This window comes from Lutjanus erythropterus, chromosome 3 (genome assembly GCF_056507025.1).
Source record: "Lutjanus erythropterus isolate fLutEry1 chromosome 3, fLutEry1.hap2, whole genome shotgun sequence".
In the NCBI taxonomy this organism is placed as follows: Eukaryota; Metazoa; Chordata; class Actinopteri; order Lutjaniformes; family Lutjanidae; genus Lutjanus; species Lutjanus erythropterus.
The window spans coordinates 14,546,356-14,558,979 of NC_139319.1; the positions used below are offsets into that span (position 1 = coordinate 14,546,356).

The 12,624-nt window shown below is 37.5% G+C and overlaps 1 protein-coding gene across 1 annotated transcript; it reads right to left on the bottom strand.

Moving 5' to 3' along the window:
• Nucleotides 1-36: 36 nt before the first annotated feature.
• Nucleotides 37-8,261, bottom strand: tmem184c (transmembrane protein 184C). Its single transcript, XM_084715137.1, has 10 exons — nucleotides 7,625-8,261; nucleotides 6,180-6,310; nucleotides 6,053-6,089; nucleotides 5,706-5,911; nucleotides 4,313-4,387; nucleotides 4,105-4,198; nucleotides 3,811-3,923; nucleotides 3,528-3,627; nucleotides 2,862-3,033; nucleotides 37-2,454 (listed from the first exon to the last, which is right to left on the bottom strand). Exons 1-10 carry the CDS (start codon nucleotides 7,739-7,741, stop codon nucleotides 2,144-2,146), a joined length of 1,356 nt encoding a protein of 451 aa, XP_084571263.1. The 5' UTR covers nucleotides 7,742-8,261; the 3' UTR covers nucleotides 37-2,143.
• Nucleotides 8,262-12,624: the final 4,363 nt, after the last annotated feature.

Genomic DNA, 12,624 nt, shown 5'->3' on the forward strand with positions numbered 1-12,624 from the left:
AGTTCATTGTAAAAGAAAAAAAGCAATCGGTGAAAATGTAGTTGATTTGATTTATTGAAGAGACTGTCAGAGATGGAATGAAATTAAAACGTGGATCATTTACATCAGCTCTGATATAATCCTGTCAGTTTTATTTTTTAGAAAAATAAAATCCAGTAAGGCAATGCAACATAGTCTAGCTGGACATGATGCAGATTATGCTGTCGATCTGATACATTTATGCATTTTCGGACACAAACTGATATCTTACCTACGCTGTACATTAAACATGTCGATATCCCTGCACAAATCCATGGAAGTCACGACAACAAAAAGAGCTCTGAAAATCTATGGGGAAAAGTAAATGGCTTAGGTGCAGCAGCTGCACACTTATTCCATCTTAAAGGCTAAAACCAACAAAACATCTCATCAAAGAAAATTAATAATAGCTAATAATAATAAAACAAATTATTCTGACCTGGAATATAAATTGATGGAGTGGATGGACTAGTTCCACGGCACATAGAACAAGGCATCTGAGAACACTAGTGAATTAAACACTATTGAGTGAGCTATGAATGAGAATGTGCTGATTGTACAGTTTCAAACTGAGTTATGTTGTTTTAATACTTGGACTGTACTTATATTATCTACCAAAACTCTTAAGAAATACATCGTATTAATATTGATTCTGTAGTGATGTCACACTGCCAGTCTGGACACATCTTTCAACAGGCACAGCTCTAACCTTCTCTTAACTGTGCATCCCAAACATTTGTTGCTTCTGCTCTTTTCATCCCATCCCTCTGGGATTTTACAAGCTAAAATGAAAAAAACAGATGATTCTGGACATCTAATGTGCTTTAGTGTGGTAGATTTACGATTACTCATTTCAATCGATGTCCAAAAACCAAGATACAAAGAAAACATTTGGTTATTTAAAGGTTGCATATTTCTTTTCTCTAACATCTGAGATCATGATATGTGTGAGATGACACACAAGTGTGTAATTAAACATGTTTCCTCCACAGGAACTAGGAACCTTTGGAGGAACTAAATCAAGTTGCAGGAACATAACTTTACGCCCCAAAAAGTCCCTGCTCAGGGAGTAGTATGGTACTTTGAGTAAAACAGCTTAACTCAACTCTACTCCACTGCAGATATTACTCCCTCAAAATATGTGGAACCGATCGTCATAGTAACGCTATTCCCACAGTTGGGAATCATCACTCAGGAGCTTTGCCTCGGCCTTGGGAAGCTGCAGCCTTTATTGCTTTTAGACAACTTCACTGCTCACATTTTCCATTGCTCAGCTCACATTCATAGTCACCCTCTGCCACTCGTTCTCTCACACTCGCTCCACTAAAGCTACGCACTCACTACAATACGCTACTCTGACCAGTCAGTAGTCTGCAGTGTTATCCAGCTCACCTTAATCATCCGGACTAAACCCAAAATACTCCAAGCAGGGGCAGAGGCATTTTTCTTTTTTACTAGTTAGTCATGTAACTTTATCTGTCAGACACCATGAGTCTCAGCTCAGCTGCCGTCACTTTTTCATACGTCAGCAAACTGCCTGATCTTCAGGGGTTTTAGACCTTGATGGAAATGCAGACAACACTGCAACTTTTAGTTCTTGAAAAGTAGTTCTTGGGACTAACAGTTCCTTGTACTTTGGGTGGAAACGGCTATCATTTCCCATTTGGAAATGATACATGTGCATGCTTTGCTCTGACCTTTGAGCTTTGCTTTGTGTGACAAGAAAACTCAATGGGTTCTTTGAGTACGCTCTTTGGGATGCACGTTAAAACTGACTGGAGGTTTTCTCCAATTGCAATGAACTAAAAACCAACTCTGGCAGAGCCTACTGGGCCATATAACTCACCAGTACAACAAAAACAGAATAAAATACATGTTATCTGCAGATCAATTAGTACCATAACTTTACTGAACATTCTTGGAGCTGTCACCGGCAGAGAGGTCCATCTGGTTTTGCATTTGTTGGCAAATTTCTACTGTTACTTGGCTGTGCCCTTTTAAACATCAGTTTTGTCTAATGTTGCATCCGTACAGTAATGTCTGAAGGAACATGGCGAGGATGTAATTAGGTCCTGTCCAACCATGTCTGGTAGAGTCTGGTGGTGACGTCAGCCTTAACGATAGGCTAGGTGATCACGATGAGATCTGCTTCTGTTGGTTCTTTGGTTTGGTTGGTCCTGTCTTCTTCCTGGGTTTCTTCAGGTTGAGCCTCATGACCTTCATCCCACGGGGCCGAGCTGAGCCCGGCGGGGGCCGACAAAGAGTGCGGTGCGGGGGTTCTGCCCAGGCCCTGGTATTGACCTTTGGGTGACACGGGATTGGATGCCGCCTCTGTGATGGCATCTTGGGAAGATGACGACAGCAGGCCAGATCGCTCACCATCGTTCTCCGCCTCGCCAAAGTAGGACTTTCTTGGACGACCCATAACTGTTCTCCCTGTCAATGAGGACAGAAATAATGCTTTACGGATTCTTCGATGTTGGAGAAACATGCCAGAGACACTTGCAATACCCAACTGTGCAAGCGCTGCAGGTACTGTCTGGTACTATACTGTTAAGGTATCGATAACCCTGTACCAATTAGTATTGAAATTTCTGCAGTCAAACGATACCTCTAACCGATCCTTTTTGCACCCAGGTGTAGAAAAAATTAATAAAAATTACTAGCAAACAACCATATAACTATATGGTTTTCCTCGCTCCGATCACCACAAGCGTTATTTATAAAGAACCTTTGAAAACAGGTATGGAATGAAGCTCTCCATTGGTATCAGTATCACCGTAAGAATACTGGTATTGTAATTTTTTCAATAATACCAAGTCGTACCAACAGTTGGCACCTACCAACATTGCGGACTTGTTCAGAAATGTCTGCTCTGACATCAGAGATGTCCCACATTGCCATGAAAGAGTCGAAGCAGGAACCCTCCTCAGCTTCCTGGATGTAAGGCTTGTAGGTGAAGCTGAAATGATGGGCGATGGCTGCCAGAAACATCTCCACGCAGATGATGAAATCCTGCAGGAAACATCAAACTCAGCACATTATTATCATTATTATTCTTATTACTATTTTCAAGTTATTTTCACACATTTGTGGTGATGCCGGCATAGTTAGACAGCAAGTATATCTCCAGCTTAAAACCATACTGGTGCCTAAACTGTGTCTGAACTGTCCCAGTGTTGGAATCCTTTTCAAGTGAAATACAGCCAGACTTTCGCTTTGGGCATTTTAGCCACATTTAAGGTAGCTAATAGCTAACAGTAGGCTACCTGCTGCCATCAGAGCAAGTGTAATGTAGTGTAATAACTAGGACATGTGGTGATGCCTCTGTTGCCTGCAGCAGAGTACCATCAGGCAGTTTTCAACAGCTCACGCATTGAAGTAGCACTGAAATGAGGCACAGAGTCTGTGTTGTGAATCTGTCTGGTGGATATCGGTCATATTGATACCAGTTTTCAATGCCTAACCCAACACATAAGTAAATCTTAATTAGATTCACTTCAGCTCACCTGTAAGCCAGTAGCTACAGCCTCCACACTTTGCCAGTCCCAGGTACGTTCCTCAGAGATTATGCCCACTTTCACCAGCAAAGCAATGAACACAGCTTGCCTAGAAGAGTTTAAGAAATAATCATCATGTCTAACACACAATCCTGATGCTACTGTCTGTGTAAATCAAGAGAGCATACTTTACTAACATTAACAGTGCATGCAAGCAAAGTAAAAACAACTCATACAAAGCATATTTTCAGAAATGTGGCATGTCATCAAGTTTGAAAACACTGAAAATTACCAGAAAGAGACAAACACCACCATTTTGACACACAGGAATTTGCCCACTGGCTTGATTGGACTCAGTTCCTCTCTCAGAGCCCTGTAGAACAGCACCAGGCAGTACATGGCAAACTAGAGCAAGAGAAGACAGACAGAGCAGAAAATAGTTCACAATTTACATCCAGTACTTAATGGATTATTACATCTTATCTCTTGACATGCTCCCAGGCCCTGATGTATAACACAGTCCTTACTTGAGGAAAATTAAATTTAGACGGCTTAAAAAAAAAAAAAGAAAAAGTGGCAGAATTACCAGCTGGGATATATTGTTGAAGATGACCAGGTATGTCCATGCATTTTTTGAACTAAAATTGCCTTCATCATAGACGTCACACAGCTGACAGATCCTTGGAAGAAGAAGCAAACAGCCATAACCAACAACAGTCAACAAAAGCAGTGAACAAAAGCTGTGATCGTTATCAAAGAATAAATTAAGTGTGTGAAGAGCGGAGCTGACTTACAAGGCAATCACTGTTGTAACGGGTCTTACAACTGTGTACTGCAACACTCCCAGTTTGCATCTCAATAGTAAAACCCTGCAGACGAGATTTATGATTTGAATTAGAAAGTAAAATCGCTTGAATTTAAAATCAAATCCAATCGCAGACAAACAGTCATAAGACATATAGTGAGTGGATCCTTGAAACAAATGTAATGACAGTATTTTAACACACAACTTCTTAATTTCCTGCAACAACTACCGGATCTGGTCTATGCAACAGTACTGCCAAGGGCTAAAACATTTAAGAGAGCAGTATAATGAAATACAAAGTTAATCAACAAGACTGACACGGTTGACTTTCAGGCAAATACAAATGGTAATCAATTTGTTCTCCCTCAGTTTTGGAGGATAATTTAATTTTGAAGGAGAAAACATAATATAAACAAAAACTGATCACCAAAACAAAAAAAAAAGATCTGTTCAAGCAATTATATTAGGAATAGCAGAGGCTTTACAAAAATTGACTACTTCTCAGTAACACTTTGTCTACTGTGGGCTTTTAAAGGCTAAAGAAATTGAATACAACTATTCTTAAATTCTGAAAAAAGCTGAAGTTCCTCGAGTAAAGCTGTGGATCACAGAACTGGACCGAAGATTTTTTTTTTTAAATATGATCATCATTTCTGCCTTTTCTCTTTTGTTTTAAGTTGTGTTTGTGAAAATTTGAAGCAGCTGAAGCAGTTTCCTGTTCTGTAATACATGTCAAGCTTTTTGCACAAATGACTCCAATAAAAATATTTGAAACAAACAAACAACAACAACAACAAAAAAAGAACCAGACAAAATTGACTGCGCATAGGCATGTTAAACAATTACAGATGTTGCCTGACTGAAGCCAATTTGAAGCTTGTGACTGTCATTGACTTGTTTACTTTGTTTGCTGGGAAAAAAACACTTCCGTCTCAAACTTTCAAAGCCATAAGACAAACTGAAACAGACTGCAAGTGTAAGAAACAAATCTTTCACCTATTAGTTATTTTCATCGTTTCTTTTCTTCAAAAACTGTAAACACCTCATTGAAATAACTGCAATCAAATAATATCCAAGGGATCACGTGCATGCCTTCATTTATGCAAGAAATTATGAGTATGACCAATAACGCTAACACGTTTGATGTATGAAAGTATGCAAGGCAAAGATTAATTTCACACCAAATTCTTTACTGTGTTGGATGCAGACTAAACATCTGTGTGTACATTTGTACGATGTGTTGGCTGCCACATTGCAGAGTCTACCTGTGACAAAGTACCAGTTTGATAAGAGGAAATTGGGCAGCATCGGGTTTGGTGTAAGAAGGTCCAATATGAATTGTATGTTTACATGTCTGTTGTAAAAGTGGCACATAAACTTACTCTCCCATTGGCCAGGGTGGGCAGCAGCAAAGAGGGGGCAGGTGTTTCTGCTGCTCCTGGACCTCCAGCATCAACACCAGGCTGGGGTACTGATTTTCCAGGTAGTTCAGCAAGAAGGTCATGAAGTTGTAGATGACATATGCCTCGTAGCACTCTCTGCATGTGTCCACGTAAATGGCTATATTGGGGTATTTTAATGCAATCCACTGCCAGATTTAAAAAAACAGAGGAGGATTACAGGGAAAGTGAGGATATATGAATTTTAAAAAACGCAAAAACATTCTTTCAATCACACATGGATTCACATTATGTTTGAAAATGGCTTGTGGATTAAACAGACAACTCACACTGTCCAAACTGTAGATTGGGACCATCCATAATATCCTTAAAAAACACAATAAAATAAATGAATAAATGAATAAAAAACAGTTTCAGACTATTGTTAATCAATGACATGATAGGTATCATCTGTACCTGATGATAGGTTTCTGAAGTTCTGGCTGGGTGTAGTGAACTAGATGCTGGAGGATGCCCCATAATGATATGGGTATGGTCATGAAGACAAATATCCCAGCGATGAACCATGCTTTATTATGAGTGCCAACCTGTCATACGTGGAAAAAAAAATCAACATTAAACTCATCTATGTATTTAGGACTGCGAAACTAGCATTTTGGCTATGTAAAATGAAATCTTTCTACACTTAATATAAAATATGGGATGGAAACAGGAGTCAGATCCTTTACAAAGTACTACAAATCTCATTTAAAACAAAAATAAGATTTCAAGGACTAAGTTACAGACTGAAAATCTTGAGAAGGAGATGTTATCATCACACCAAATTAGCTGGATTGCAGTGAAATAAAACTTCTCTGAATAGTAACTCTGAAAGTAAACAGTTTCTGTTCTCATAGAAATATACCTATATTTTTTAATCAAACTGGGCATCAGATGCAGGCACTTAAATAATAAATATAATAAATACAGTTATATTAATAAATCTGTGTAACTGAAATCCTGCTAACTTGATCACATGTTAAGTCATGTATGAAATAACGGTGCATTAACATTCCCTGACTGATGATCTTGTAAGTGTAAACCAATATTAAAAAGTCAAAGTAATTTGATCATTTGTTAGTGGTGAGCAAGAGGAATTCATAAAGCATCCTGCATTAATTGATGCAGTAAATGATCATGAGTCATGCATTAGTTAAGCATTACTGAAGTGTATGATTTGCACCCTTATTTTAAAGTGGTATCAGCATCTCCTCATCAAGGTCTTTTAGTCTGTAACTGAGTCCTTTAAGTCTTAATTTAATTTTAAATGCAGTAAAAATATTTCAAATAGTTTTTTTTAATCATCTCATTTCAAATAGTCACTAAAATCCATCAATCTGCCATAAAAACCTTCTCAATTTCAGTTATAAACAAAAGGACTTTGAAATAATCTTACTGCTCTGACAGATTTCTTTCACATCTTAAGAAAATAACGCTGACAGGAGTGAATTTTAGACAGGCAAGTCCTTGATCAACTGTAAAATACTATTCAAACATACATTAATGAATCTGTAAGACTATTCATACAATATAATATCCTTATAACACTAAAAAAGTGATCATAATGCATTATGAGTGTTTTGCAGTGGGCAATACACCGTATTTACAGAGTTAGTCATATACCACTCATATGCAATTAGTAACTACTATTGTAGCTAAATGCAGTGGAGTACAAAGTTTAATATTCTCTTCTGAAATGCAGATGTGTATATCTCTGCATTAGTATAAAATGAATGTATGCGCTCAAGTAAAGTACAAGTAGCTACTTCAACATTGAGTTACAGTGTTAGCTAAACCAACCCTGCTCCCAGAATCAAAATTAAGCCACATGTCAATCAGATTAATCATTTGTTCGAACTGACCTCAGACTTCTGCAGTTCCCAAATACACAAGGGCAGGACAACTAACAGCAACAGTATGTACAGCACAACGACCAGCGGCCGAATCCATCTTCTCCAGTTCCCACAGGAACAAGGCATCTTGACATGAAGACGCCTAAAGGCCTTTTAAGACTGGCCGCAGGTTCAGTGACAAAACAATTTCACTCGGCCAACAAACGTTGCTAATGCTCGACACATTTAACCAACGTTAGCTTCGCATTTTTACACGTACGACGCCTCGCTGCGACCAACGACAACCCTCCAGCGGTCTTCATGTACGTTAGCTCTTTCACTAATGTTAAGTTTCATTCATGAGGACAACGGTCGTGTATAATTACGAGCTCATATGACTGATATTACCGAGCTGGGATGCTAACGTTAGCTTGTCATCTGTTTCACCATGTAAACAAACAAAGCAGATGATTCTGATATGAACCTTTAAACGTATTTCAGCGTCTGACGCAATAAAATACGACTCTCTGCTGACATAACAATCTATTGTCTATATTAGTAAACACTTAAACATATTTCTAATAGGTTTGCGTTGGTAAAAGTTTCAAAAAAGTAGTTGCTGTAGAGGGTGTACTTCCTGTTGTTGTCTTCAGATGTCCCGCCTACTATCTGGAATCTGATTGGTGCAGTCGAGGAAATTAGCCAATCAATATAGAGGGTTAGTTATCCACTTTGACGTTACTTGTTCCTAGTTTGGTTGCTCTGCATTTTCATTGACCATATAATCTGTGCTTTCTCCAGCAGATGGCAATGTGAATTAACAATTACAAGGATACAAGATTTAAAATTACTGTAGGACCAGTTCAGTAATCTGAAAATGATAAGACTGAGACTAGTCAACAAATATTTTGTCAGCAATAGAACTGGTGAAAATTATACAATCTACCCAACAAACCACTTTCCAAAATAGAAATGAATGCTGAATGCTGTATTGTTTGTAATACTGGCACAGAAACAGTTATACATTTATTTTATCAGTGAATTATCTTAAATTCTACTGGACTGATGCTGTACATGTTTTTGAAATGTATGTGGGATTAAGATTAATTTAAAAAAGATATGGTATATAATGATCTGGACAGAAGTCATGAATTTAATATAAATCTTGTAATTATAAATGTTAAATTCTATATCCATAAATGCAAATGCACTGAAAAGACACCATATTCACCAGTTCAAGCATGAAATCTTGAAATCTTTACTTTGAAACACTGAAAGGACTGACAAATCAGAAAACCATTGCTATGGTTATCCACAATACATTATAAGCCTCTATTTAATTTAAATGTAGTCCTTGTTGTTCTTTTGTTCGTACTAATTGTAGGCCTCCTGTGTGTGTGTGTTTATTTTATCCCTTTTTAACATTGCATAAAGAATGCTCTTTCCATCATGTTCTTTCCTAAACTATTTTATGGGTCACATTTATGCTATCCAAACCCTGTGAACGTATGAACTTTTGTTTGGATATTTATGCAGTTGTTGGGTTACTACATGAAAAACCCTTTTTCAAATAAATATAGTGTTTTTTATTCACATTTTCACTGAAATGACAGGCTTACAAAGGAATATCTTTCTCTTAAACCCAGTGTTTAAAAACAAATACAAAAATGTGTTCTTTGATGAAAATACATCTGTTTATTATGTCTGACATCTAAATGACTCTGTGTACTCTATGAATCGCTGTGTGTGATGTGCAATTTGTTGAGGTACAAATACTCAATTATACAGTTTGAAGTCAGCAAAACTGCAGCCACATAGTCTTTCTCCACAGCAGACATTTTGACCTCTTTATAGTAAAAACTAAGCGTTACTTATAACATTAAGGCAAGGCGAGTTTATTTGTATAGCACATTTAAAAAACAAGGCAATTCAAAGTGCTGTACATCAAACATAAAATGCATCAAACAAAATGTAAAAAGACCATTAGACATTATAAAGATACATTTAAATACAATTAAAAGATAGTTAATATTAATTAAGTTAAGATTAATAGAAAATAAAAATATGGTTTGGTTAAATGAAAGGCACAAGGCAAACAGAAAAGTCTTATGGATGGATGGACAATGTGACAGACAGCCAACATGCACAATACCATGAGCAGGATCTTAAAACCAGAACATTTTCGTACTATTACTTACATGTGTGCTTTTCCTACTGTGACATGACAAAATGTCTTGAGTGAGAAAGGCCCATCAGAGCCAGACAACAAGGTCTGAACCATCTCCAAAATCAAGAAAAGGTCATATCAGTCAAATATATCACAAAACATTAGTTTATCGTTGTAATTCTAATATGTCATATACATTATTATTGGTGTGGAATTAATTTTATTTTGGTGTTGTTTTCAAAGTATTCTTGTTTTGAAAATTATGTTAAATATTAAATAAATAATTACATATAATATTAAATATAAAAGACAATTACGAACCTCTTAATGATGCGGTCAATTGTCAGATTTGCCGGCTGCTGAAGCAAAACAAGCATCATCCCTTTGTTCACGTTTTAGGAAAGCATTCATCTCATGAATGCAGAACTCCATTTGAAATTTGCCCCATTTTTAAAGGTTATATTCTTTGTTTAATCTAACGCCTGCGTTAACGAAGAAGTTAAAAAATACCCGTCAGAACCTTCTTACCTTTTGCTCTCACGTGCACGTGTATGTGCACATGTGTATTTGAATCTGTGTGTCTTCCTGTAAAATGAGGGGAGGCATAACTTTCCTTTCTGTTGCACCATGTCTCCACTGCCCCACAGTCACAGAAATCACTGGTTGTAGCGGGACAGATTGTTCATGAATTTTGAATTGATCCTTTTGGCTTTTATGAATTAGAAATAGTCTTTGCCACAAGTCGTGCGAGCGAGTGCCATGGTGGATAGCTTGGAGGGATTGCCATGCAAAGTGGCATACAGGGTACAGCCATGTAAGGGCAGGGTAGATAAACATATGCTGTGTTTGATCAGACCCAAAACATATTTTAGCATAAAGGATGTGGCGTCCATTATGTCTCACTGAATCATAGCCATAACTATAGGCTGAAGTAACTTGTACAGTTCGTGCCTTGCAGGAAAAACACAGAGAAGGGATAAGCAGAAAGGATAGGTCTGAGGAATAATAATAATAATCAATGCACAACAAAGGAGGAGACATACTGTCTGATTCCTGAGATATAATGTATCAGCCAAAGTGCACCTCCTTTGTCAGAGGAATACACAAGTCTGCAATTGTTCAACAATTACTTATTTATCTTAATACGTCTGCCATAGGCTTTTGTGTCAGGAAATGTTCAAACTCACTGAGGGTGTTCACTTCAGTTCATCTGTTCCTGAACAACAACATAAGTGATGAAAGATGGAGTCGAAGAAGCCCAAAGTCATACTACGTGATCAGAAGTTATTTAAAAACAAGAGTTGTAAAGAAGTGGAGAAAATGGGCTGTTTCTTCATCACGCCCCATATTAAAAGTAAATTATCCCAGTCACAACAGCCGCGCTGGAGACAGTCCTCACGACTCCTACATCTTTCGGACATGTCTGAATCCAAAAATTCAAATATTTTTGGGGAATATATGCATAGCTCTAAGAAAGATTTCCAAGTAATGTTAAGTTCCTGTACTTTGATGCAATAAGAGAAGATGTAATTATGCTAAAAGACTGGTATTTTTTGAAAATAATGTTTATTCCTCATTTAAAAAAAAAGTAACCACACTGAATTGGTACAAATATGTGCCTCCAAGCCTCAAGCAGTGGATAGACATGGTCAAGGAAATCTTTCTAATAGAAAGGATTACTTTTTATCTGAGATCTAGAGGAGCAACGTTCCTCAGAAAATGGAGGAAATGGACTGCTTACGTTACAGTGGAAGAGGCTGCTACTATCCTATGATTCCTGTGATTAGCTGATATGCCCCACACTGTGTTTTGTGTTTTTTTCTGTTTGTCCTTTCATATGTTGCATAAAAATATGTTACATGAAAAGATGCATATAAAAATTAAGAACTGTAGCTTTACTTTATGTTACTCCAAGTGTCTTTAAAGTCTTTTTTTTTTTTTATCATTACCAACAAATCCCATCAAAAGAGCAAAACCAACATTTAATTGACAAGTACTGCCTACTTATCCAAAGCCTGATATACTGTAAAGCCTGATAAAAAACTATTAAAGACACACACTGAGCCCATGTTCCCACATTACCATGAATACGATATATTTTCAGTACCCTGTCCTACATCCCACAGCACCAAATCTGAGCCTGAAAATATTCCCCAGCATATACAGTATATTTACTCCTGTTTGGCTAACGTTAAAGCTGGGGTGGGCAGTTTATTTTTGGTGTCATTGGAGAAAAGTTTCTAGAATAACATTTCAACATAATGTCGTTCAACTGATCTGAGAGAAAGCTAGACTTCTCCTCTTCCCCTTGGCTCTGTTTTCATGCTTTAGAAAATTGATCCCATGATGGGAGACTTTGGCCAAGTATTTCACAACCTAGGAATGAGACTTAACAATAAACTATTTTTGAGCCACCGATCCAAAGTCTGTCATTTGACTAACTGGGAATTAACCTCAACAATCAATCACTTTGAATCAGAATCACTTCCTGCACCCCTACCAGTAAATGCAGACGTTACAGGAAATTATTTAGCCATTTCGTAAAAGATGAAAGTTTCTGACACATGAGCGATGCGGTTTTGTTGACAATAATGACCATTCAGAATGTCATCAACCCTATCTGGATTTCCCTGAGTCACACTGGGTGGCACCCATGGCCAGATTAACTTGTTAGGTTAATGGCTCCATGGTAAAAACGAGCTCCTGGATCCTTATTAGCCCCCATGTCCTCTCACTATCTTCTTTGTGTTCAATTTTTCTATGCTGAAATATTACCTGAGCAATTATATTTGCTAATTTGAAGTAAAGAAATGATTAATTCAGGAAAATGCAGCGCATTGCGTTCACCCCTCTGCTCGCTTGC